Below are 27,674 nucleotides of genomic sequence, written 5' to 3' on the forward strand. Positions count from 1 at the left end.
TAAAATTAAAAATCAAGGGGCGGCAGCAGCTCAGTCCGTAGGGACTTTGGGTGGGAACCGAAGGGTCACCGGGTCAAGTTCGGATGCGGACTAAAAATATGGAAGTTGGAGAAGTGCCAGACCACATTGAGCGCTGCAGAGGTGCCCTTGAGCAAGGCACCAAACCCCCACCAGCTCAGGGGGCGCTTCCAGTGGGGGCATCTACCGTACTCTGGCATCTCTCCATTAATGCATATCCACAGGTCCTGCTTGCTGCGGAAAAGCTACTACAGGATCTCCTGAGTTGTTTGGGAAATATCTGCGAGTGTGAAAACGGCATGTGACCCAATAAAGTCTTCCATTACATTTAGAGATCTGGTTCTGTTTCCTGCAGTGAAAGCAGCACTAGCAGCCTATAGATTATCACATATCACTAGAGATTCACATTTTCGCCCTGACTATCATCTAACAGAGTCAGAGAAACCTAAAAACAAGGTTGTTTTATAAAACCAATAAACCAGCAGCAGTTTGGTTAAGCATGGCAAAAGATTATGAGTCAGACTGAAAATAGAACATCAGCTTGGATTTATGGCTTGATAGGAGACACAGTGTTCTTCTATGATGGACAGGGAAACAGCCTTGTGGTGACATTCAGAGAGTTTGCTGAAGCCTGCGTTGGTTTTTGCTGTAAAGTCACAACCAGGGCCGTTTATAAAGATTCAAAGCGACTTTAATGATCTCCTTCTGTGTCCACGGTTCAATTCCCAAACCAGGTTTTTGATGCGTTTCTTCTTCTTCAAACAATGACTGTTTCTTGGCGACACCACAAAGTTGCTCATTAAACTAAAGTGACCAGTTAATTTACAAACCTAAATGGGCCCTTTGTGTATGTGACGGCGCTGAAAAGACTGGTGGGATGAAACTAATCGCTGACCAGAGCTGGGATTTGTTACCTCAATAGCTCGGGCTTAAGTGTAACCTCTGCAGTCGAAACTGGATTTGTCATGTGGTATGTCATGGAGGGTGTGTTTACAGGAGGAAGTGGGTTCAGACTGTTTAAGACAATGTGTGTGTTGTGTGATAATGATGGGTTTGATGTATTATAGAGGTGTCATCTTACTAAATTGCAGCTATCACAGTTGTAGAAGCCATTGTTTTCATCTGCACTATGCTTTTGCTCTCACACTGTCGGATATGACGATTAGGATATAACGTGTCGTTATGCTTATCACTGTTTTTAAATGTAATCTTTTCCAATTGTGGCATTTCCATTCTTTGTATTCATCTTCTTACTTAACGTTGCCGTGGAAATTCCGGATGTCAAAGACTGCTGCGTCTTTTCTGAGCTGAAATGTGCTGGCTGGGCGCTCGGAGGCGCTTGCAGGAGCGTTTTGTGTGCCGAGAGAAAAAGTGCTGCACGTCAGCCCCGTCTCTATGACAACAGTTTGTTGACAACGGCCGCTGTATGTTACTTTTTACTGCATGTTCATTATATTGGAGATCATTTGCTCTGTTGTTGTCACTATGAACATCGATCAGAATATTCTTGCCATCCTACCTTGTCTGGATGATGAGCTTTCATAATGACAGCCCGTTATCACGGCTCCAATCAGACTCGGAGCAAGGAGGACGTGGGTACAACACGATCCGTAGGGAAGAACAATACAAGGAATATCTCTGCCTTGTCCAGGAGTTGCTACTGAATGAAGAAATTACAAAATAAAAGAGGAACCACTACAGACTCACTGAACATTAGAATTGGAGGTGAAACTGCCACGCCATGGAAAAATACACTGAGATTAAGAAACACCATATGAGCGATGGAGAATAAACTGAACCTCAAGGTTTCAAACGTCCTCGTCCTGTTGAATAATACAAGCAAAAACAGAATAAAAGAGCACAAAAGAGTAAAACTTGACATTGAAATCACAAGAAGGTTTTGTCATCTGAAAATATTGTCATACTGTGAAATGCTAAAAACTATGTAGATATGCTTATCCTCTTGGTAATAAACCAGAGCACACCCCTTTTTAATCATTGTGGCCCAACATGTAAACGTTTAGCAATTTGGTCGATTTTGCACACCACTAGAGTTTCAAGAGGTGATCAGTCCAGCATGAGAGGGTCCAATTAAGAAAGGTCCTAGCTGCTGTTTAGTTCTTTTAGATGCTAACATGCTTAAGTCACTCTGTTAGTTATTGTATTTAAGTCCCCACACATGCACTGTAGTCTTTAACACAAAAACATATCTGAGGACGATGAATATCATCAGTATTACAGGATTTTTTTTATAGAATGCATCCGAAAAATTTAAATGAACACATTTGACTTGTATAGTTTACATCAGTAACCATTGTTCCTTTGTTCAGAATAGTTTGTTTTGATCATCTATGTCCTAAAAAAAACAATCACATTGAAATGAAATGAAATGTTCCATCAATGATTCTGAGGTGATTGAGGGACTTTCACACAGAAACGAGACAGGCTGAGAGGTTTCCGTGTGACGAGCTAACACAGCGGTGTGACAGATACATGTCTGATCAAAGCGCTATTTCACTCTGACTCTGCTGTTAAATTCCACTGCTGCTCAACACTCAAAGAGTCTGTACATTAAACATTGCTCCATCACCTCATTCAGACTTCCCATTTCCATGAGCCATTTTGCCAGTGCCAGAAAGGCCCCTGTCACGGCAGGTGAAAAAAGTGCAGATACTGAAAACTATTCGTTAAACAAAAAGGCCAAAGGGCAAACAAAAACTTACTAGTCAAAATGTCCAACATAAAAAACAAGCCGGCTGACAGACTGCGCCGTAAAATTGTTTGTGTCAGAAATAGACACACTTCTCTGTCATCCATGTTGCTGTTGTATTTGCTGTGGATCAGAGTCAGACCATGTCAATACGGGCAGGCAGATCAGATTTGGTCACTTTCAATTTGTAATGTGGACAGTCAGTCAGATAGATTGAATTCTGATCTGATTTGGGGGGAAAAATTGGATTGAGACACAGTTTGAACAAAGCCAGAGGAACCAGTACAGACTGAACAAGTAAACAATCAACACTAGACAGGACAGCCCCACATAACATCCTGCAGAGTCACTGAACATAAGATTTGGAGGTAAAACTGCTGAGAGAAAAGTTGCCACACCATGGAAAAATACACTTAGATTAAGTAACAGCACACAAGCATGCAGAATAAGTTGCGACATCAGGAACCTCTAGGTTTCAAACATCCTGTTCAAACAACAACGTGCTGTTGAATAAAACAAGTAAAAACAGAATAAAAAAGCACAAAGGAGTCTAAAACATTGAAATCACAAGAAGGGTTTGTCAGCTTAAATATTACTGTATTGTTAAAAACAGTGTAGATATGCTTATCCTCTTGGCAATAAACCAGTGATTAGAGTGAGCAAGTTGGTTATGTTAATTGAAAGAGAAGTTGAAGTGTCCTTAAATTGACGTAACAGCTAAATAGGAAATGACATTCATTTATCAGATCAGAAAAGTTATCAAAAGCAAAACCTGAACTGTGAATGTGATTGCTACAATGAAGAAAGTTCAACTATGTGTTTTTCTTAAGTAGCGTCACTTACTGTATACCGCGGTAAAATGGCAAGAGTTTTAAGCTTCATGAAACTCACTGAAGTTAATACTGTATGACCAGCAAAAGCCAAACAAGAGATGAGCAACAAGATTTATTGTTTAAATTTTTCATAACTCTGTCAGAATCCGCTTTTGTTGACATTTTCCTCAGCAAAGATGAACAAGTAAGATAGATTTGACTGTGTAAAGACAAAAAGAACGGGATATTTCATCAGAAAGCACTTCTTAAAAACATACAGAAGACAATCAACAAGAGGTACTGCTTTCTAGACTGGGGCACAAAAAGAAAGTTCCTCCCTGCAGCTTTAATCAGCATCTATCTTCTGGCTGTGTTAAACAAATGTTGTATTGGGTGAAGGGTTATTATTTTGATGTCATATTTTAGAGTCCCATTTTTAATTCATAAAAGCACTTAGATTAAAATTGTCCTTTTACTTACAGAGTATAACTCACGAAACAAAACACACTACTGATTCAACATTTGGGTCATCTGTGAGTGTGTGGTAACCTTTCACTTCTACCCCTCCCTTCCACTTCAGCCCCAGGCTTGCCCAATCCTCTTCCCTGGCACAGCCCTGCTCTGCCCACCTTCTTTGTCGGGGCAGCATATATTAGAAGCAGCAGCCAGTCGTGAATAGAAGTCAGACATCTTTCTGCACAGAATCACAGATCGATTGAAGCTGCACAGAATCCCATTGACTTTATACAGGATTTAAGAGACGTGCTACAGAAAACAGTGAGTTTTACCTTTTTTTTTTTTTTTTTTTTTTTTTTTAAAGTAAATTAATATTCTTGTTTTTTCTGAACAACTTCTCCTCATGTGTATACATCGTATCTCGTTTATCTCCACTTGAAAAACAATCATGTTTTTATTTGAATTGTGTGAACGTTGTTTTGCGTGTTAAATACTATTCTTACATTAAGGACGTGACAGTGTGTTGTTACTAGTGCACAAAGTGATAGTGTTTTTGTTTGTGGTCTCCCTCCTTCGCAGACAGGAGCCAATCAGAGATGAAGCTTCTTGCAGTCGCCCTCGTCATCGTACTTGTTACAATGGCATCCGCTAAGCCGGTAAGCTAACCACAGAGTTCTTCCCTCATCACTGTTCGCTCTATTTTCTCAATGGCTGTGCTTCACTTTCAATCCTTCACTTGTTTAAGACAAAAACCTGTGACGAAGTTTAAAGTCCCTCTCCCTCTGCTATATGTCCTCAGAAGTCCAAAATGACGCTCCAAGCCAATGTAGTGTGTACATTTGTTCCTAGACTTTGACTGGGGTTAATACAGCTTTGAACCAATATATCAATCATTGAGTGACACAGAAGTGTCTGATATAACAGGGATGTAAATGGATACTTGAAAATCAGTAATAAAATGATGGTATTTGTTTAACAGTTCGATGTATTCTCTCCACAGTTTCGTGGCCGTTTTGGTCATAAGGGTGGTATCCGGGGTTTCGGTAACAAGCATTGGAGACCAGGAGGGCTAAAGTGGTGGACTTGGCTATGTAATCGAAATTCCAACGAAGAGGGCTCCTCCTCAGATCAGTCCGAGGAATCTAGTGAATCCTCTGAAGAGTCATCTGAGGAAGTTACAGTCTCCGATCTGACCACCACTACCATGGCTACTATCACTACCCGAGGCAGGAGCACCCTCTCCCCTGGACCAGTGACAGCAACTACAGATCAGCCAACTGCGTCGCCCCCGGCAACCACAACAACCACGCCTGTCGTGGTCACCTCACCCATCAGTGTGACCAAGAATGCTACACAGGGGATTCCAACAGCAGCACCCATCACAGACAACAGAGGAGACTCTTAGGTCCAGTTGAATACAATGAGCATTGTACATTTAAGAGGCAAATGGTTTACAAATAGGTACACATGGTGATTGAAGCAACTTTGAAAGAAAATAACACGCTAAGATTATAACTCCCTAAAAATGAGTTGAGGCACTGTGCCTAAGAAGTCAACAACCACGAAGATGCTGGACCCAGAATAATCTAAACTAAAAACTGGTTCTAATCATTTTTGTTTCATGCATATTTTTTGGCATTTTCAGAAATTATTTACAATAATGTCAATAGTGACACATTTTCCATGAATTTCCAATGACATAAAAAAAAAAATCTTAAAATGATCATCACCTACTGTTGACTACTGATATATTTTGTATAACATTTTAAAGTGTGAGATTATCTTGAAAGGCAACTAAATGTTGATCATTTGTCCTCCACTCGGTCAGTGGCTTCACTATTTTTGCATCCAATAAACGAAAATGTTTGATTTTTACATTCCCCCCCCCCATGGTGCACATGCTAACTATCAGTTATGGGTCTTAATGGTATTTAAAAACATTTTTTTTATTAATTTCTGCACTATTGGTGACTCTAAAGGCCAATCAACATGGGAGATCTGTTTGTTTGACGTTTTCTGCTTTGATAAACAAAAAACACATTAGTCTGTTCATTTATTCTTTTGGTTGCTTGATCAATTAAACTATTTGAATTGTGGATGTTTTATATACATTATATATTTTCTTTGTTTGTTTTAATTGGCAGTTTTTAAAGGTTAAGAGTTTTTGTGACGATAGTATTAGGTGCGTTGAAGTTTTTAAAGATTTTTAGTGTTTCTATGTCTTGCGTCTGATATGAAGTGCATTATCAAATACTATGTTTTCCTATGAATGCTGTGATTGTTCTTGAAGTATGCATTCAGCTGTATTACTGGGAGCATAATAATGGGTATATATCCTGTGCATTGGAATTTGAAGCTCCCAGAAGTGTGTGCGCAGACTTGAAAGGGTGTGTCCTGTTTGTCGTGTCAGCTCTTGTCTTTTGTCAGTGAGTGCCGAGTAAGAAATTGCTGAGTTATTACCACAGTGGGTTCTTTTAATTACGGGCCGTGAATTCTTCTTTTCTAAAATTAAATATGGTTGAGAGGGCAGAAGACAATATCTTCGTGCTTCGTTTGTTTGTGTTGAGCTTCATGAGGTGAAACTTGATTTGAAGTGTGATTGAATGTGTTGATTATTTCACCTCTGCCTTTTCTACAGCAGACAAATAAAGTATCTGATTTGAAACTGACTGATTTTTACAATCTTATTCTACGGTGAAAAATGGTGATGATTAGCATGTTATGGGTGTTGAGCCTTTTTTGAAGGAAGTTGTAAAAATTACATTTCAATATAATGTCATATAGCAGGACATTTTCAAACACAAATAGAGCCCCTTTAGTAATCATGATTAGTAAATGACTCCAACGATACAAATTAAGAAACGCCCCCACTGATATGAATACAATCGAGGATTAGTACTTGTTACTATTTTCTTGTAGGTAAAAACGGTGGAGAAACAAATCTTTGACAAAAAAAACAAAACAAAAACAAAAGTCATTGCCAGAGGAAGTGAAAACGTGTAAAACCCCAAAAAACTGGTAACATAACAGTCAAATTAAGATGAATACTATGTGACCTACAAAACGCATTAGCAATAAACTACTTCCTTGTTAAATTTAAAGGGTAAACCACTAAAACATAGTGACATTACAGCAACGGAAGAGTAAACAAAGCAAATTATTGTTTTAGGACAAAATTAAACTAAAACTTTGCAAAGTAGGAAGAAAAAACTAACACACAGATTAGGTCATGGAGACAGCGTGAACACGGCCTGAACATGCTAAAGAAAAGCACTAGAAGGTGATAAAGCACGACCCATCAACCTTGGATGGAAACCAACATTGATTTTCACTCTTTAAGATTTGTTTTTTTTTTTGCCTTTATTATAGAGGGAGGACAGTGGATAGAGTCTGAAAATCAGGGAGAGAGAGTGGGGAGAGACATGCGGGAAATGGGCCACAGGCCGGACGCGAACCCGGGCCGCCCGCGCGTGAGGACCGAGCCTCAATACATGGGGTCACGCACACTGCCGCTGCGCCACCGGCGACCCCTGATTTTCACTCTTATTGTGAGACATTGGAGTGTGGAGTCATTGAGGGTAAAGGTGAAATCAATATGAGATTATTTTGACTCTTTTGTTAAAGAGCTTGATCTTTTTTTTTCTTTTTTTCCAGTGAAAAATAAAATGACTAGGGCATTGACTTTAGCTGCCTCAATATAAATCAATAACAAGTCCAAACTCACCTGCTGATTGAAAAACTAAAAAAGCGGGGAGATCACTGAAGGATAATAAACTTTCACTGTCATCGTATTACAGTTATTAATCTTGCATTGCCATAAATATATGCACGCATGTATAGATGGGAATCGAAGATACACAAATACCCTGCAAACAGCTGAGGTTTAAATAAAAAAGGTTCAAAAACATGCGTCTTTCTTTCAGTTGAAATAAAGACACTGCAGGCCAAAATTCGATCTTTAAAACCTCAGATGGATCTCTTTTGTAGAGAAAAGTCATATTTATAACAAACCTGAGATTTGGAATTACAAACTCTGAACTCAATTGCAGCAAGCGAGCAAAACACGCAAAAGACAGATTGTCCTGCACCCTTAAATGTTAAAGCGCCATATCATCCATGACTCAGCATGTCTGCTATCTAAATAAAAACTGTATCACACTCATGTTTCATTTTGGCCATCTTATTGAAAACCATAGGTCGTGTCAGTGTGAAGAGTTACTTTTTTGATTGATCAAAAGCCAAACACCAGCTCTGATCACTGCTTCATATCATGCTCTTTTACTGAAATGCACTTTAGGCTCTTTATCAATGCAATGACTCAGCACCATCTAGTGGGGAGGGTCATATTACACTCACTTTTGGTTCATGTTTGGGCCTGTTACATGGCCTGATAATGATTCTGTGTTCAGAGCCAGGTCCACAACGAAAGACTTTCCTCACTTTGGTGTGAAATAACTTCTCTGCAAAGAGCCCTTACCTTAATCCAACAGACACCGGAAACAACCGCAGTGACGGATGTATCATTGAAATAATTCATCTTCACTGAAGGGAATAAATCCCCACAGCCAGGTCCCAACATCTGGTGGATAGCATGAAACAAGAATAGTGGAGTCTGTTATTGCAGCTGATGAAAGCCTGTGGTTTTCAAATGACATGCTCCATCATCACACATGGAGGTAAAGATGTAATCATGCGTTTATGTGGCATTCAAAACAGACCAGAAATAAACACAGCATGCATACACACATTGAAAGAATTTGATTTATTCTAACTAAAGACATGTTAGAAGAACACTGGATCGTTTATACCTTATATAAGTACACTACATTCTTTTTCACTCGGAGGATGTCTTCACATTTACTCAGTGACAGCATGTTGACTTTTAATTCCCAGAGGTACTCTGAGCTCTAAAAACAAGCCTCCTGCAGACTGCCACAGGAGATCATTGTTTGAATAATCCTATAAAACCATAATCTCTAAGATAATAAATAACCTTTACATTTAAGATTTAAGAGACTTGAATCATCGGAGGACCCTCTGGAGAAAAAGGGTCTTTTCATCTTGAAGCGTTCTTTAGGCCTGACTTGCAGACTTTCTACCCCCTCAGGATAATGCCAGAAGAAGAAATGCTGTGGCAGGCCCAGTAAAGACTTAAATCTTGTTTCATTTGTCTTATTCTTGACAGTTTGAAACGTCAAAATAAGTCTTTTAAGACAAGATTTATTGGCGTTCATGCCTCATATCCTGCTGGGGAATTACCCAGCACCCCCTGACTCATGGAATCATAAACACAATTAACCTATTATGCTGTTATTATCTTAATACTAAAACTTGGGCTTAATTCAAATGCTGGTTTTGCTGCCATGATTCAGAGCCAACCCCTGAAGGTTAAAGGCATCTGTTAAAACCTCTTTAGATTCAAGCTCAGGCAGCAAGACATGCATGGTCTTCAATGCTGCACAATTTCATTTACATGATTCTCATTTTTTTTTGGTGTATTTAATCCCTACTGTAACATCATTGTGTTTACTTTAAGAGGGTGCCTCAGTTTAAACAGGAACTGTTCTGTTGGAGTATGTTTCAAGTGACTTAAAGTTAACTTAAACTTGAACACTGGCAAAATATTGAAAAAGTCTTTAAAATCTCAGCACTGCTCTTCCTTCACATACACATTTTAAATATCAAATATCGTTTGAAATCTACAGTTTTTCTTGCATTGTCTAATTTCTCATTCTTATGTTATTCTTTATTATTACTTTATTCTTATTTTTCACACTATTCTTACTTTATTGCAGCAAGGGAGCAAAACATGCAAGAGAAAGATATTCCTGCACTGTTAAATTACACAACCCCATGTCATCCATGGCTCACTATGTCGAGGTGACCTGAATTAAAACAGTATCATGGTCAGCCTTTGTTTGTAAGTAAAGTAGTGTCACACGTTTTTTTAGCAGGGCACAAACATGTAGGTAACGTACCTGACCCAAGTATTTGTTGTTAGAGTCCTTTCCTCTTACCTTGGAGGAGATGAAGTGTTTCATATTTGCATGATGTTTCACGGCTAAATTTTGTTGACGTTTAATCTTCTTCTTGATGGCGAAAACAAGCGAGCTAAATTCGCATGTTGTTTGTTTTGGCAAGAAGTAAATAATAGAAAGAAATTGTTAAACTTTTTGTTTGGTGGCACCACAGGTGGACCGACTTCAAATTTCTTCTCGTTGTATAACAGTGACTGTGACAGCAAGTTTATGCTAATGATGGTAATTAATACTATGAATGTTAATTGGACGCAGCTGCGACAGGTGGGCGGAGCTTGGTAAAAGGCTCAGCCCTCATATCAAGTCATTTTGTGACAAAAAATCCACAAAATAATACATTCCCTAAATACATAACAAACGGACATTTTTATAATGTTAAAAAATGTTTGACGTTTGATTTTAACTTTTACAAAGACATCCCAGTGACATCATTAAAAAAAAGACCGTTTGCTGCGATTCATTGGTTGGTTGGTTCAGTTGGATCAGTTTAACGTGTTCGTTAACATTTGCACATGTTTATCAGCAATTCATCAGGTAGTAGTCACTATAAGTTTGGGATGGACTCACGCTATAAAATAAAGTTAGTTTTTGTGTTTTAGTGTTTCCAAGCTTTGAGAGGTGAATTGCGGGAGATTAATTTAACAGTCTGTGGTTAGAAGTTGTTTTACTTTAGTTTAAAGTGGATTGATGTGGGTGATGGAAATATGCAGGTTGCTTATTCCAACAACGAGCTTTTCTGTGCTGCCATGGTGAAGGATAATGAGGAAGGTGAGGAGGATGAAGAAGAGCACTGTGTGAACAAGCTGCGTTGATAATGTAAGTGAACTTCATTTGTTGAAAGTAAGCCTTTGTTTGTTGCGTGCTTTGTGCCCCAGGCTAATGTTCATTAAAACTGACATGTAGCTGCCAGCTAGCCATGAAGCAGCTGGTCTATTCCTATAATGACATAACATGAATCTGCTTCAAATCCAATGATTGTTATTATTTTTGTAAAAAAATGTTTTGAATGTCCAGAGGCTTTTCCTGCATGGAAAGTGTGATTGTGTCTGTGTACTATTTGTAGATGTATATTCATCAGATGTATGTTCAATTGATGGTATGGAGTGTGATAAGTGCATGTGATTGAGTGTGTTTTATTTCAATCACATGTGAGAGAAAACTTTTTTTCTTCAAAGGAGATACAATAAAACTCAATAGTTCCTGCAGCTGATCTGGCATATCAGCCAAATATCCCCCCCAGACAACAGACAGACACTGTAATTCTGACAACTAAAGGAAACATTGTAGTTAAACCAAATGTGTGTGATTTCTAATTATTCAAGGCAATTTAAAAAATGTGTGCCCCAGATTACCTTATTTCCTGTAAAAAAAAAGGATCAAAGTCTACTCTCCATGAATTTATGATAATCTTCATTTCATCACAACTCAATTATTGCACTTTTGCTAATGAATGTTGTCTGTCTTTGAGCCCTAAAGGCATGCTGTCATTTCCAGTCAGTTTTTGTTTTTAATGATGGATAATAAATCAAGACATGGCCTGTCTGCACACAACTCAACCACTTATATTACTAGAAATGTATAAAACAGCATTCCAGGATGTTTACTTTCAAAGGTTTTTACAATTCAAAATCTTATAACTCACTAAACTTACCTTTATGTCTGCAACAATGTAAAACCAGCATCATTTACTTGGAGCACACATCCCATGAAAAAAAAATCCTACAAAGACATACAAAAATGGGATTAGAAACAAAATGCAAACAGTACCGAATGTAGTTCAGAGATGCTTACAGCTATACACACAAGACTAAACATATGTGAACCTGTCTCATGGTTTTACCTGAGGGGCTTCACTGCTGCCGTTTGGTGGCACTGATGATTTAAAGGCTATAATCTTTCAGAAACGCATCTATATGTTTATGTCTCTTTACAGTGTCTTTCAGTGTGGAGGACATTACCCGATGACAAGATGAAGTCTACACAATAAGGTGCTTTATGCAAGACTTAAGCAATTATCACTCTCACAATGTGGGTTGTGTATAGATTTCTGCAGGTTTGTAACCATGCTTTTTCTTGAATGATTCACATGCGAAGGGACGTTTTGAGCAGCATTGTGTGTTTTGACACTTCTTGTTCTGTCTCTGTGTCATTCAGAGTAGCCCTTGTCTTAATGAGCTAAAAAGAGGCTGAATTTTACATGTCATGTGCAAGAGTCATGGCTAGTAGTGGTTATGGCGTGTTGCTCTTTCGGACAGCATCTGCGTTTTTCTTGCAGAATATGATAGAAAAAGATCTGCTCAATCTCATGTCTGTGTTAAGTACAGTACACATCTTTAGCAAGCTTTAGCAACACTCGCAGCAGATCGCATTGAGACTCGCAGCTTGGGGTGAGAGTTTGCAGAGAGGAGTTGTGCTGTAATATGCCTGTTTGTCAAAAATGATAACATTTGTGTCTTGCATTGGTTCAGGCAGGCAACAGAGTCACACTTTATTATTGTACCAAAGTTTGCATCAGCTCATCTCATTCAATCCTCATCTGGCCAGTTGATCTGCTGAAAGCATGCAACTGGCCAAATTGGTTTGATGCCGCCTTATTTAAGCTACTCTGTCCCGCCTGTGCTTCTCTGCTCCCTCTACTTGCAGCATTTGCATCCTTCCTCCTCCTCCTCCAAAATATTGAACTTTACTCTCAGAATATGGTTGTACCAAACTTTCAAACACATTTTAGTTATTAAAAAATCCAGATTTCAGTCCCCTTTAATTTATTTTGAGCTATTTGACGTTCAATGTATCATTGTTTTATGGCTCTACTGCTTTAAATTCATTTGCATTTTTCAAGCCTATTCTACGTTTGAGATTAGCTTTCCATATCCCTACTCTTTCTTTCCTGAAAACACATTCAGCATCCAGTTATATGAAAAAGAACTTTATTCATATTTAAGAAATGTTACAATATGATACATTACAGTAAACAACATGGGACAAACAACATGTAGTGTAGGTACAAACTGTGCAAATGAACAGAACTGTGGTGTGTGCGTGTTCTGCAACTACATCTGAATGAACCCTGTGCAGGATTTTTCTTTATCAACATCCCCTTAACTTCACCAGCTGATTTGATACCAGTGAGCAACAAACGCTAAGTCACACATGCAGCAAATGTGTGGCTTAATACCAAGTAAAACATTTAGTTTGCTTGAAATCAATATAAAGGTTTCTCTTTTTTATTAATTCATGGTTTAAGGCAATGTTGTGCTGGTGTAGATGTAACAACTTAACATTGTTTATTCGTCTTTCTTCAGTTATGACCTTCTACATTGCAGTAACAGATTGGGGAGGGGAGTAGGAAAAGGTTTTGAGGTCAATTGCCCTCCTGTGGCAGGTAGCAGTCGTCCGTTACACCACGTTTCCACTGCACGGCCAAAACATTTAACGAGTAGGACAACAGGACCATGGGTTGCAGGATGAATACATTTATATACTGTATAACCAAGGTGAACAAAAATTCTGTTTCCAAAAAGATTCCTAGACAGTCACAGAAAGAGATTGTCCCTGTTTTGCCATGCAGTGCAATGTGGCTTTGGAAGGGTCTGGATGCAGCATGCGCTCTGTATGTGAAACTATTAGATACCACCATCATCCTCTCTATTCCCTGAATGAGTGGGGTTTATTTGGCAGTGATGACCACTGGCACGTCAGTGGTGATGTCAGGCCCCGCCCCCTCTTCATCTGAGTCACTCTCCTTGCTCTCACTCTCATCGGAGTCGCTGTCAGCGGCTCCAGGTGTGGCAGTGGCCTCCTCGCTGCTCTCGCTCTCCTCGTTCTCTGACTCCTCGCTGGCACTTGCACTGTCACTGGCTGTGCTTGCGCTCTCGTCCTCTTCTTCTTCCTCTGGGGTGCTGGAGCTCTCGCTGGTGGTGGGATCGCTGGCACTAGCACTATCCTCCTCTGGGAGGGCTGCCTGGCGGTCGTTGATATCCTGGTCCTGAGCGGTACCAGAGGATGCATCCAGGCCCTGGCTCTCTACCTCAGGGGTGCTTGTGCCCTCTTCCAAGAAATCAGAGTGGACGTGAATGGCCTAAAGGGAATGCAAAGAACAGACATGATGATTAGTTTGATTCTGCTTGGGTCTTTCTTGGACTGTACCAACACTATCAGGAGCTCCGATCAACGTACCTTGTACACCTGCAGGGACTTCTCCACGTCATTGCCCTCTGTCATATCGTAGGCCATCTTCTTTCCGGTGTTGACAAACTCGTAGGACTTGTAGGGACCAGGAACCTTGTGGTAGGATTTGTCTTCCACATAGATAATGGACTTGTAGTCGCTGGGGTATCCTCCGAAGCTGTCGCCACGGGATGCTTCCTCGTCTGTGACGATGGTAGGAATGATCGGTACCTCAGTGGTTTCAGGAACGGGCTCCTCTGTGACGATCACAGGGGTAAAGGTGGAGGGAAGAGCGGTGGACGACTCGCCAGACTCTGAGCTGTCACTAGATTCGTCCTCTTCGGTTTCCTGGTGATACAGAGGTGGGAGGTGGGTCAATAGAGAGCCTACAGAGTGAACACATCTGGATCTGGATTGAGGCAGGAAAGTCATGAACTTCCTCTCCCTTAAGTTTCCTTCATGTATTTTTACTCACACTTTCCTCTGCTTCATCATCATCATCATCATCATCGTCATCGCTGTCTTCACTGTCCTTGCTGTTCACAGAGGCTGTAACTGTTGAAGCCGTGGCTGAGATGTCAGATTTGACCTCGACTGGAGCCTCTACTGCTGCCTGCTGCAAAAATCATCATAAACCTATCAAAACTGTAGTATCTCTACAAAATTCAATAGACAAAGGTGTATCGCAAAGAAATCCTGACTGATGTTATTGAAATATCTTGATTTAAAGTGTCTCACCTCGTCTTCATCTGAACCCTCTTTGCTCTCATCTGAGCTGGAAGCAGCTGCTGCAACAACATTCTGCAACATCAGAAAGATACATGTTCAAAAAATAAACTCAATTTTAGGAAAAGTCTTATCAATGATTAAGGCTGGACCTTAAACAGGTCGAGAGGTTTTCCACTTAGTGTAGTTGGTTTTTAAGTTAGTGATGAGAAGAAGAAACCTCAGAAAATGTTCATGGATGGATGGATGTGTCTAAATTGGGTTTGATTGGAGCCCTTGAAGAACATTAAGATATGTTGTTGGGCCTCTAAAAACAAATGGACAGAATTAGCAAGTCCAAGTTCGGCCCCACATACCAACCAAGCCAAGGTGCAACCTATTTGTGCTGCACTTTGGTTAGTTGGCTGATACTTTGTGTCGAGGCAAATCTATCAATGACAGAAATACTGGGTCTTTTGGTTGCCAATGGAACAGAACTATTCTGCCTAGCAACACAACCATAAGTACAGGGGTTGGAGGACAAAGTGGCAAACTGATGCAGTGAGTAGAGGAGTGAAGGAATAAAAAAGAGAGAGGGGAAGGCATGACTTGGGAGAAGACCTGTCCATGGTGTACCTTACCTCTTGCCCAGTGACAGCTGGGATTTGAATTAGTTCCACAAAACCCAGATGTGAAAAGGTTGTACATAATCGATAGGTTTGATAGAAAGTGAAAGAAGGAAATCCGATTATAGACAATGGTGAAGGAGTATTTTACCTGTACAGGTGCTGCACGGGCCTGTGGAACCACGACAGCCTGTTTCTTACTGGGTTGAGCTGCTGGTCGTCTCACCTGTTGTCGAAAAAGTCAGTCAGATTTCTGTCTATATACTGTATCTCTCTCCCATTTGTTTTTTAAACCAGATACTCACAACTTCCTCTGAGCTCTCTGAACTGCTGTCAGAAACTTTTTTTGCCTGAAAGACAAAAATAGATATTTTAAAACTGGATCTAAAGGAAATACAGATAATTCTCTTCTGATTGGTTCGTCTGTATTAAATATACAGAACTGATTCAATTCACCAAAATTGAGCTGGACTTTTTGACAGGAAAAAAAACTCACCGGTCGGCAAAGAACTGTGGCGAAGAGCAGAACAAAAATAACAGCCACCTTCATTGTGTCACAGTTTGGTGTCTAAAACGGGAGAAAACCAGAAATATGCAGGTTGAAGTCACACAGTAAAACAATACAACATAATTGTTATATGTAGACATTTAACAATACCAAAACATTTGCTCAGAGGCCATAACTTGAAGGGAGACACAATGGCATGTCAAACTGAAAAATGAGCCGAAAGCCTTGTCAGTAAATCCCCTCGCCCAGATTCCTTCCTAAAAATGGAGGCTGCATGGTCATATGTTGCAGGAAGCCATTAAGTCTTTAATTACAGAGCTAAATGAGAGGTTGTGTGTCACTGAGAACTCTGTTTCGATACAGTAAAACGTTGTGTCTGTCATCAGACTAGAAATCACATCGTTTGGGTTTGTGGTTTGTTTAACTTGAGACAGGATGTGTCAGGCTGATTTTAAGGCATACGATGTGAGAAAATAACAGGTATGATTTAAAAAGAAAAGATGAAATTAGTTTCTAACAGAAAGGATTTTTCTACAAAACATTTATTAGGCTTTTTGTGTCTTAAAATCTGCATGAAAACTGTTCAACCTTTTCCTTCTGTGGCTGTCAGTATACTTTTTATATCTTTAAAACGATGACAGATGTCGTTTTTTTAAAAGTCAGTCATTTTTGGAAACAACCAAGTTATAATTTGTTTAACAATCACTACTCAAAGGAGAGGGTGTTGTGGGACTGCTTGCAGAAGAGGAGATTTAAAGTAATACTGTAGTTGTCCTACTAGAGGACAAATTATCCAAAAAAAATTTCTCTTCATGTACACATTGACTTTTTATAAATATTTCTCTTTTCTACTTCCTAACAGCCACAAACTGTTCATGTTGGCGTTGGGAGTAACAGTCTGAGTGTCTGCTTCCATGTTTAATGATGGACTCTTCCTATGCCATGTAATTCACCAGGTTATAACTGGAAAGCCACAATGCAGCACAATCATGAAGGACGCCCATATGGTTGTATTTCTGTATTTCTATCTTTGCGAGGAGACGAGAATGAGTTTTTGACCTTGAGTGGACACGTGTCTGAGTAGTGAACATAAAGGGCTGCTTCAGGGTTAAAATTGAGTCTAATTCATTTCAGGATAATTCTTCAATTTACTGTTAATTAAGAAGAGCTTTGTGTCAGTGAGGATACAGTTGCAGTAATTCCAGCCTTGTTTGTGTTCTTGTAAGTCTATCTTTGTGACTTACAAGAAGGGCTGCGTCAGCTTGATGCTTCTCGCCATTTTAGGAAATTTCTTTCTGAGATTTACATTAAAAGATCAATTAACACCTTTACATCTGTGTTGCTAAATGTTAAGCTAAAGCTAGCAGGAATTAGCTTAGCTGGGCTAAGGCTAAAGACTGGTCGCCTTGAATGTCATTGTTTTTTTTACTAAATTGCTTACATTTGTGAAACTAGCATTGAAAATACAGCGTTTGACAAGGCCACATTGACATTTTCAGAGAAAGAATCATAAGTCAAATTCAGTCATCTAACAATATAAAGTGTCTCCCCCTGGTGGTTGAGAAAAACAACAACCCCTGTCTTTGATTTTTATCAAAGCAATTTTCACTACTTTTGAATAATATTTTTTTATAATTTTGCACACCTGCGTTGGCTTCACTTTTCAAGAAATTCACGTTGCTTCGGTTCTAGCTACAGTTGTGATAGGTTTGAACATGTTTGTCTAATCTCTTGGTTTGAGTTTGAGCAGAGGGGAACAATAATGTCAGCCTGGATTCAGTACTTTTCTTATAGTGGAGGCCTGCGGGGCTTTTTAGGGAGACAAAACTCCTACACTTAGAATCTCTTAAAGTCCTCCTCACATGTTTTGTTAAAGACACCATTGACTGAGCTGGTAGTTAATCAGACTCTGTTTGTGTGTGTGAGTGTATGTTGTAACTGTGTTTACTGAGTTGTGGTTAGTCTGGGCTTGTCCTGGTAATCTGTCATATTATCCAGAGGTTAGGTAGTTTCCTGCAGCCTACAGCTTCCTCTTTCTGCTTTGTTGTCACTGCAGCACTAATCAGCCAATCAAACATGGCTTCCACCTCTTCACTTCTGCATCTCAGGCTCACTTCCACTGCCGTAAAGTCTCAAAAAAGACCTCATAATTAACTGCAATAAACTGCACAGCTTCACGGCAGAAAACCAAACCCTCTTGTGGATGTGATGCAAGTTTTTCACCTCACTGACTTCCAGTGTCTTATAATGTGTTTAAGTCTGTAAAATAACAACTTCAGTTTGATGGACTGAAAATAAAAATCTGCCATCAGTGCATTGTAACATTGCAGTGGTATAATCAAAATAACTGAATTGTTATGTTAAAAAAAAATTCCAATCAAGATGAATTACATTTGATAAAAGTTTCTGTTATCACAGCCTGCTGATTTTTTTTCTGTTGACTTTCAGAAACTTTTTGTAAGTTTTTAAAATTGTTCTAAGCTGTGTTGAGAGAGTTATTCCTGAAGACAGAGTGAGTCATAGTATGGTGATACTAGTAAAAAGACAAATGACATGTTGACATAAGTGATGGTTGATTCCCAAAAACAATGAGCATAAATCTGCTGCTGGCATAACATTTTTAGAGAGGCTTTTAAATGGAGATGAAAACCAACTGCGGAGATTTGCTCCCATTCACCCACAAGACACACCACTCGTGTCGAGTGGCTCACATTTGGTTTTCATCTTCATCTGAAAGTTGTTGGATGGACCAAGGCTCGCTTTGTGCAAGTTTTGATGAAAAAATAAAACATACATAACAGACCTTTTAAAACAAAATAGATTCTAACTTTATGGAATAAAATGTTAAATTATTCAACATTTTAGCCCAGTGATCAGCTGTGCTGCTTTGCAACAAGTGATGCAGTGCTAAAATTATTGTAGAGTTTTTAATTACACCACACTGCTGGAATTATTGGGTAATAACAGTTTCTAATTCACCCAGAAAACATTTTCTTCATAATATGTTCTGCTTAGAAGAGTTACATCTATACAGATATAAATGCCATAGTCAACATAATCCATGATCTGTCTATGCATGAATAAGGAGACTCAGCTCAAAAACTCTCAATGAGGGTTTGTAGACAAAGGTGTCCACAAACTTTTTGCCATCTAAAAAATGTCATTAGAATGAAAAATAACATTTTTTTCATCCTAAAGAGGCCTTGGTATAAACTTTGAAATCAGACTAAGCTAACATGATGTTTGGTTATTCATTCTGACCTTGTTGCAGTCGGAGGAAGTTTCAGGAGTTCAGCAGACTGTGGAGCAAAAACAGGTTGATGTGCAGATGTGGAGGCTCTTTAGTTTATCTCCTGGGTTTCCTGGATGCTGTTTGCTGCTCAGTGATGCTGCTGCCTGAATCGAGCCTCCTGGTCCGCTTATAAACCCTGGAGCCGAAGGCAGCAGCCAATCAGATTGGGGCGTGTGATGTCATGAGGTTAACCACTCCGGTCCACCTCTCTTTTCCCTCCCACTCTTCCTGTGGTTGGTGGTGTAGGGGCAACACACACACACACACACACACACACACACACACACACACACACACACACACACACACACACACACACACACACACACACACACACACGCACACGCACGATGCAAAGACAAATACATGTATAAAAACTTGCAGACATTTACAGCCCAGACAGAAGCATGTTAGTGTACTTTTTTGCCCCTCTCACTTTACAAACACACACACACACACACACACACACACACGCACATACAGTACACACTTGTTGAGTATGAAGTTAATTTAAGGACATGCAGTGACATGCTCTGGGAAAAAACATCAGTGTATAGCGGCGGGTGGTATGACAGTGAATCAGCTTCCTCACAGACAGAAGAAACTCATCTGACTGAGGTCTGTCTGGATAATTGAGAATTTGTCTGCAAACGCAGACTGATTTGTCTTCAGCTGTCAAACAAGGTGAAGTGTTTCCAAGTGTTTGAGCAAGTTTTACTAGATTCTGATGTGAGTCTCAGTTTGTGACAGTATTAGAGCACATGGGACAATTAAAACACATTTCTGTCTATTTTGTTAAAGCTCACAAAACATAAACTCCTAACCTTAAGATGCTCTGTGTTTTTAAACCCTATTAATTCTAATACAGAACAAAAACCAGGAGCTGCTTGAATTAAATTGAATTTTACCACCTGTGACATCTGATGAAGGGTGAGTGCCCGAAATGTAACAGATGGTGATATTTTCATTAAATCTAATTTTAATTGTAGCAGGACTACTTTTTTATATGTATTTAAATGTTTTTGGTTTAGCGCTCAGTACTTACGTTTTCGGATCTGCATGCTCTCTGATATTTTTGTACAATACTAGTATGAACTGTGGAACTCAACTCATTAATCCACAACAACAACTGTCACACATGCTTTTTAATGATGCATCTTTTAACTGAATTTTCAGTATTTCAGCTTAGAATTATACATTTTAAAATATATAACTATAAGAGAGATGGGATGATGGAAGATCAAAACAAATTTAGATTTTACAACAGAAGCACATTTATTCTGTGGAAGCCTGATGATTTTACAGTCTGTAAAATCAGTCTGATTTTACAGTCTGAACTCAGTTGCAAATCGTTTACATTGGGCCATCGTACTGATTGGACACAAGGGCCTAATCAGCTGCTCTGGACCAATCGGATGAACTTCTGACGTTTGATAATTTGGCTGAGCTCACTACTGATAAAAGCAGAGCAACAAGCCGATTCTGCAACCTTATACCTTTTAAAAACTAAACATTTATAAAATCTGAATCAACTGGTTCAACTTGGCAATTTTATATTTCAACTCTAATATCGAGTTGACAAGAGTTCTTGTTTACTGTTGTGTAAGGTAATATTAAAGGATGCATCTTACGGAAAAATACGAGATGTTTGCCAGGTCTAGCAGTTTATGTTTAATGTTTATGTTGTCTATACCTGTGTCTGTCTGGAGAACATAAAACTGAATTATGTAGCTATGTTTATACATGCACCTGGACGTAAGCAAAACTGTGTCTGTAATCAAGTGTGTGTGTGTGTGTGTGTGTGTGTGTGTGTGTCTACAGTCCATATGTACCCAGCCAGTGTGTCAGACATTAACACCTATTGACAGACTTAAACAATTTATGACTCAATCTACTTTAATGATTTTGTCGTCTCAACGACGCTGCAGGTGTGAAGATCCATATTATACGAGTATTCAGGGAATGCACGTCTGTCTGGATGAAAATCACTGAGACCCCTTTTCATTTCTTAACATTAATCCCTCCCCCCTCAGTTTCATGGTCAAATCAGTTCAAATAAAGTTCAACTGTTACACAACTGTTAAATCACTGCTCTGAGTTAACTACATTCACATTATAATTGTTAAAGAATACACACACTATGGATGCACTGATGCATCTGTTTGACATCAAAATTGACCCTGTTAACAGACGTCAGCTTATACTGTTATTATAGATGGAGTCAGTAGTGTTGTTGGTCGCAGCTGGAAACACAACATTGTGGGTCCACCGGAGCTCAGCTTAACTGCATGGTTAGCAGGTATGTTTACTACTTGTCCCTACACTGCAAGCTACCTCATGCTAGCACAAGCCCACCTGTCTTCCCAACAGAAAGCAGACAAACTCCGCTGACGCAGGTAAAAGCTGATCAAAGCTTCACCGTTGTTTAGGAGTAATCTTTTTCTGCTTGCCATTTTTCCTCACTGTGATATTTTTTCGTCTCTGCTGCTACGTCCACGTTACTTTCACCAACCGCTGAATTTGATCCACTTCTAAACTCACCTGTCATTGGCTGGGAGAAATATACCAGCTCCCCGTCCCGAAACATCCGAGGACAGTGAGGACAGAGTCACTGCAGGCACCGCCACACATGTATGGAGGCCGATAAGGATGGATGATTGAGCAGCATTACTTTGATAGAAGTCTATGTACATTTTATCAGGAGATAGTTGCTGACTCTGTCTTTAATAATGAGTTAAAGCAGGCAGCAGTTGCCAGGAATTCATCTCTGCACAAATTACGCACACACTGTCAACATGTGTGAATCATTAGGTTGGACAGGTATCAGTACTTCTTTTTGTTGACCTGGAAATATATTTGCTTATGTGTTCCCACAAGATGCTTAAAGGCAAAATATCTCAACAAAGTAGCTCACTTTGTCTGGAAAACAAAAGTCAAAGTGCGTCCCACTTTGGAGTTGTTTGAAGCTAAAGCAGTAATGAAGTGTTGACACAAATGAAGATACTTCATAGAATACGTGCAGGGCTGAGTGCAGTATTTGTAGAAACACATTGAAAGTATTTGACACACTTTATATCTGTTAGTCACTCTGTTAACACAGACAGTGTGTTAGCAGACGCACACTGTGTCATCACACTGATTGTACAGACATGTTGAACTCTGACAGTTTGATGAGTTTTGAGGCCCAAACGTACAATTAAAGCAGCCCAAATCAAAGCCTTCCTTTGCCCTCACAGAGGGGTATGTTGAACTAGGTATTCTGCTTTCATCTCGTATGACCCCAAAAACCCTTTGCTGTCTGATAATTAAGGATTATACATGTTCAATATGTTTTATGCTAAAGGCAAAGTGTGTCTGGTCGTCTGTTTTAGGGTAACTGAAGGTTGTCTGGTTCTTTCTTTGCTACTTTTTCCAAATAATTTGTGTCAATTTGTTGTCACATTATACAGACAATATTGTTTGTTGCTCCATACTATTGCTTATTCTATATATTATGATAATATAATGTGATATTATAATATTAAAAAATATCATCATATTTTTCTTCTGAAGAAAAGTCTGGCAGCGGGTTTGCCATACTCAAACTGTTAACTGCGGCCAAAAGAAAGTATGTTTTCAAAAAGTAGATGGATTTTTTTTTAAATTCATTCGTAAATTTAAGATTTAATTATTACAATTGACGGGAGTTGATTCTAATTCGAAAGCAAAGCAATTATACATGAAAAGCAAAGCAATTATACATGAACAAACAAAATGTTCCTCGTATCTGCATAGTTTATTTTCAACCTGTTTTCTGCTGACTTGTAAAATTGCAGCTCTAACAATAACAGCTGTGGCTCGATTAAGTTCATTATGACAATATGCACCAGTGACATCAAACAGGCCGAGAACAAAAGCTGTTAATGCAGCGAGACGGCTGATGAAAACAAAATAACAGTAAAATCATGACACGTGATGAGTGGGGGATGGCAGGGACGCTGAGTGTGTTTTTAGGCCTCCTACAGTCTCCGACGTCGGGAACAAAAACAAATGTGGAGTGGTGTGAGCATCTTTATTTGGAAAAATTCAAACCCTCGTTTCATAGTTCAATAAAAAATGTCCCCAAAAGATGGACTGAAGTGGTATTAAAAAAACAGATCTAGTGGACTTGTAGAAAGGGTTTTTGGCCCATGCGTGTGTTTGTATCTCTTTGTTGATGGGTTTTATGTGTTTTAGGTCTAAATGATGTGTTTTATGTGCAAAAACATATTGTTGTCATGTTTAAATCTGATTAATTTCATTTATACTGACTGTCTACTGGGGCATATTGTCTACTTCTGTTCTCTTATTCTTGTTTTTATTGACATTCAAATTTGAAATTGTAATGTTAGTTTACTGTTTATTAATAATGCAGGTGTAGAATCATCTCTGGGTTATGATAGCAGCACCAAAGGGAAGTTTAATCAGTTATTAGACGAATCATGTGCGATGCTACACAATTATGAGAGGAAATTACTCCAATGAGCTGCACTTTAGCATTGACCTTTATTGATCATTGATACTGACCACTTGAAATTCGATAAAGCATCAATGAGAAACTTTTATTTTTGGTTTATTAGGGGCCACCAGGGGACAAAATGAGCGCCATTTCTGTCGTGAAGTTTTTCATCTTTAAGTTATTTTGTTGCAAATTTGGCATAAAGACACACTTCATTATGTGTCTGAGCTATGTACTGTAAACCAGTGCAATCAATGTCATGTTATTTTAGCTGTATTCTATTAAAAGCTTAGTCAAAGGTATTCGCTGTTTTTACCAAAGGTGCCATCATCCCCATCAAGAAAGTTGAAGCTTGAAAATGTCCCCTCAGCACAACCCTTGGCATATTAGTTTCAGTAACATGAACGTTACCTTAAGCTGAGAACTAAACTACTGCTGTATAGCGGTAATGCTAGCAGGACTGCTAAGAGTTACACAGAAACTGCACATTGAACGCAAAGGGAGAGCACCCCCCCCCCCCCTTCCCCCAAAGTGTCTTATATTATTAAAATACAGATAGACAAAGCAATGAGATGGGAAATTTAGGGGAATTTAGCAGGCCAAAAGTCTGATATGTAACTCTGGAGTAGGTGAAGATCTGGATTACAGTTTGTTTTACAGCTTAATGTAACTTAAAGATATGAGTATGTTTGTGCTGTGGTTGCAACCTTTTCCTCAGCCTCCTGGGCAACAAAGAGAGATATAAACAGTAAGACGAGGCTGAATGAGGAGATTAAAAAACGGGTGTGTGCAGTTCATCGACTGCTGGGTAACACAAGAGAGGCTTTGTAGTAGTCTAAGCTGGAGGGTGACAGTATGAATGTTATTGTTAAATGATGAGCAATGCAGTATGACGTTTAAAGCTTTACATGAGAGCACAAACATGCATCCATCAGATGAATGAGAGAGGTGCACATGTTATTCATACATGTTTATATTGACTTTTTAGCACTGAAACACACAGTTTCAAGTACACACACACACACACACACTCACATGTGCACTGGGAAGCAGATTTCTTCTTCTACTGTTTAATGCATCTCTGCGGTCACCACAAGATGGAAATGTTCCTTTTTATAGCGACCTCAGGATATTTGTGTGTTCATACTAATTGGTGTATTAATCTTTAATAAGACATTAGTCCATCAAGTTGTGTTATCGTAAAACGTATATATGAGAGTGTTGATGGATGCTGGGAGAGATCAGATGTGGTCTGGGTGCTGCTGGAGACGGAACAACGGCTGTGGAGCTTTTAGACACAAATACAAACACACTCACATGAACACACACACACACACTCACATGAACACACACACACACACACACACACTCACACGAACACACACACACACACACACACACACACTCTTCAGGCTGTAAAAGTGGTTGGAACACTGGCTGGCAGACACTGGAACAAGAAATAAATGAGTGTGAAACCCGTTATATGATAAGGACTTTCCCAGACTGTGCATGTGTTCATTAGCTCTGGGTATTTTCTACAACCCCACGATTCAGTATCATGATATAGGAGAGGCCACAATATGATGCATTTCATAATGCGACAGTATTTATTTTTTAACCATGTCTTTCACAGAATTCACTACAACAGCTGTTCTTTATTGTAGACAGCTATAAGGCATCAGGATCCTACAACTTAAAACCATTAAAATTCAAATCCTCAGAGATCCTAGAAGTGAATTATATCGATAAAAGCAAGAACAATATTATTTCATCATCGAACCTAGCTCTTTATATCGTCTCCCTTGCTTTTTTTTCTCTGTTTTCGACAATAACTATTCTGTTTTCACTTCACTATTAGTCCACTTGCATGGATGTCTTTTTGCCTTAAACCTGCAGACAATTGAGGCACAGCAGTTTCTGTAATGATCCGGAGAGTGGGAATTACACAACGTGGAAACACAGTTACCAATCAGCTCCATGTTGGTGACAAGGGATGTATGTCCACGAAGAATACTGCATGGGAAGTGGAAGTAAATTTGAATGGCTGGCTCTCTACGTTTGGCTCATAAAGTTCAAGTTAATGACTAATAGCATCGCCATATTGAAAATAATACTTTCACTTAAAATGTAATCAGTCAAGTGATAGGCAAAGAATTGGTGTTAAATTCTGCTTTTGGCAAATCAATCATGCCCCTATTACTCTTAAGGCCTTTGAACACTGACTACCTTTTTTCAGTTGCATTTTTGGATCTGTAATCTGAAATAAAAACATCAGGCACCATGCACACTAAGTCCGCTGACTTTATTTTTCTATTATTACCAAAATCGTTTTTTGGTATAGGGATGTTGACTTGGTTATTTCTGGGAACAAAAAGGAACGTTTATCTAGAGATTGAAAAGGGGCTTCCTAGCTTAAAGTGGATACATGAGGACGTGCACTTTTTGCACTGAGGCATTTGTTTACTTTTTATTTAGTTGCAGATAAAGTCAGACACAATAAACCTAAATAACTCTTCTATTTCTTGCAAATCAATATTTCAGCCAGATTTCTGGCGCCAACATGAAGTGGTGAAACAGGACACAGTTTGGTTCTTGACCACCTGAATGTTGAATAAACAGAGTCTGGAGGAGCCACAGTTGTTTAGGCAAGAAATAAATACATTATGTAAGAGACGCTGTTCTGACTTTATGCGGTTGGGATTGTCTGTCTGTTATGTGGAAGAACCAACTATTGGACCTCACAAAGCTTGGTTAGAATGATGCCGCTGAACTGGTGGAAAACTCTTAAAAAAAGATCCAGCAGACTCTCTGAGATGGGCTCCAAAACTCAACAGGAACAAGAACCAAACCTGCGAGCCAACAAACCGTCTGGGATGTTGTTGTTTCTGACTTTACAGCAGAAATGTTCCAAATAAAATATCAAATAACCAATAAGGAGAAAAAAGCATAATGAACATCTTCAAGTAAAACATGTTTTTCTAAAAAACTAAAAAATGAAATTGTCCTTCCAATGTTTTTATCACATCCTGTTGTGATTCTTTTCAAACCACACACACACACACACACACACACACACACACACACACACACACACACACACACACACACACACACACACACACACAGATATGCAGGTCTGCTTTATTCTTAGCCTACACCCCCAGTTTCCACCATGACTGGTTGGCTGATCACTTCCTGTATCTGGTTTGGCTGCAGTGTCTCACTTCCTGGAACAAGCGGCATGTTTTCCGTGGAATGGCATAGCATTCACCGAGTGAGTGTGTGTTCACGTTTGATGTCTGTGTTGTGCACACACAAACAGCATTTGTGACCAGTTATGCAGACATGCGTTGTCACTATGTTATTTGAACGCTTGTACCTACAAAGGTTCGAGTTTGCCAAAACCATCATTAAAAAAAAACCAGTAGTGAGTCAATTTTAATATTTGTTACCTACACAAGCAAACCAGATAAATAGTTTGATGGTTGGCTGTTAAGTTATCAGTATTGACTCAGTTATATGTGTATGTAAATGCTTTTTCAAACTCGCACTGCTGTGTTCTGCTTGTTCACACGTCCCTTACAATGAGCAACAGAAAACATAATGAATGAACATAACATGAACATAATTGAACAGTGGTAGTAGGGAAGTCACACGATGGTCGCATGATGATCGCATTGTATTTGAATATTATTAACCCCTTCCATCTTACTCGTGGTGAACTTTACTGAATATTTCCTTTCAGTGACCCATTTCCCATGTTCTCAGTTCGTAGCTTTAAGTCCTCTTATATTTCAGTGCTATACCACCAAGCCTGTTTCTCCATCCTCCTGCAGAACGTAATGTTTCCCAGCCACCTCTCACA

The 27,674-nt window shown here is 39.2% G+C and overlaps 4 protein-coding genes across 7 annotated transcripts in view; 2 read left to right on the plus strand and 2 right to left on the minus strand.

The window, feature by feature from the left end:
• Positions 1-10,208, minus strand: part of LOC306837355 (uncharacterized protein) — a 63,708-nt gene extending 53,500 nt beyond the window's left edge. Inside the window, exons 1-2 of the mRNA XM_079365003.1 lie at positions 9,975-10,208; positions 8,474-8,575 (exon numbers count right to left, since the gene is read on the minus strand). The gene's annotated coding sequence lies outside the window, so the exon portion shown is untranslated. The remainder of the gene's footprint in view (positions 1-8,473; positions 8,576-9,974) is intronic.
• Positions 3,889-5,595, plus strand: LOC306837341 (uncharacterized protein). Of its 2 annotated transcripts, XM_079364986.1 has the most exons (3): positions 3,889-4,317; positions 4,576-4,652; positions 4,997-5,595. In XM_079364986.1, the coding sequence occupies exons 2-3, from the start codon at positions 4,593-4,595 to the stop codon at positions 5,399-5,401; spliced, it is 465 nt and encodes a 154-aa protein (XP_079221112.1). In that variant the 5' UTR covers positions 3,889-4,317; positions 4,576-4,592; the 3' UTR covers positions 5,402-5,595. The 2 variants fall into 2 exon arrangements, with proteins under 2 accessions (XP_079221112.1, XP_079221111.1); XM_079364985.1 differs by lacking the exon at positions 3,889-4,317 and having other exon boundaries at positions 4,481-4,652.
• A 507-nt stretch (positions 10,209-10,715) lies between the features above and the next one.
• The window catches only part of sh3bp2 (SH3-domain binding protein 2), an 81,704-nt gene continuing 64,745 nt past the window's right edge, over positions 10,716-27,674 (plus strand). For both annotated transcript variants that reach the window (XM_079364625.1, XM_079364624.1), the window contains exon 1: positions 10,716-10,850. The gene's annotated coding sequence lies outside the window, so the exon portion shown is untranslated. The remainder of the gene's footprint in view (positions 10,851-27,674) is intronic.
• Positions 12,945-19,423, minus strand: spp1 (secreted phosphoprotein 1). 2 transcript variants are annotated; one of them, XM_079365268.1, is made up of 8 exons: positions 19,302-19,423; positions 16,029-16,100; positions 15,838-15,882; positions 15,684-15,758; positions 14,940-15,002; positions 14,677-14,814; positions 14,211-14,549; positions 12,945-14,112 (listed from the first exon to the last, which is right to left on the minus strand). In XM_079365268.1, exons 2-8 carry the CDS (start codon positions 16,080-16,082, stop codon positions 13,702-13,704), a joined length of 1,125 nt encoding a protein of 374 aa, XP_079221394.1. In that variant the 5' UTR covers positions 16,083-16,100; positions 19,302-19,423; the 3' UTR covers positions 12,945-13,701. The 2 variants fall into 2 exon arrangements, with proteins under 2 accessions (XP_079221394.1, XP_079221393.1); XM_079365267.1 differs by having other exon boundaries at positions 14,677-14,817.

This window comes from Symphodus melops (assembly GCF_947650265.1).
Source record: "Symphodus melops genome assembly, chromosome: 16".
Classification (NCBI taxonomy): Eukaryota; Metazoa; Chordata; class Actinopteri; order Labriformes; family Labridae; genus Symphodus; species Symphodus melops.

Coding starts and splice junctions, on each gene's coding strand:
- LOC306837341 (XM_079364986.1), top strand. CDS start 4,593: ATGAAGCTTCTTGCAGTCGCCCTCGTCATCGTACTTGTTACAATGGCA. Junction 4,653..4,996: donor CAATGGCATCCGCTAAGCCG/GTAAGCTAACCA, acceptor TTCTCTCCACAG/TTTCGTGGCCGTTTTGGTCA.
- spp1 (XM_079365267.1), bottom strand. CDS start 16,082: ATGAAGGTGGCTGTTATTTTTGTTCTGCTCTTCGCCACAGTTCTTTGC. Junction 15,883..16,028: donor CCACAGTTCTTTGCCGACCG/GTGAGTTTTTTT, acceptor TTTGTCTTTCAG/GCAAAAAAAGTTTCTGACAG. Junction 14,113..14,210: donor AGTCCCTGCAGGTGTACAAG/GTACGTTGATCG, acceptor CATTCCCTTTAG/GCCATTCACGTCCACTCTGA.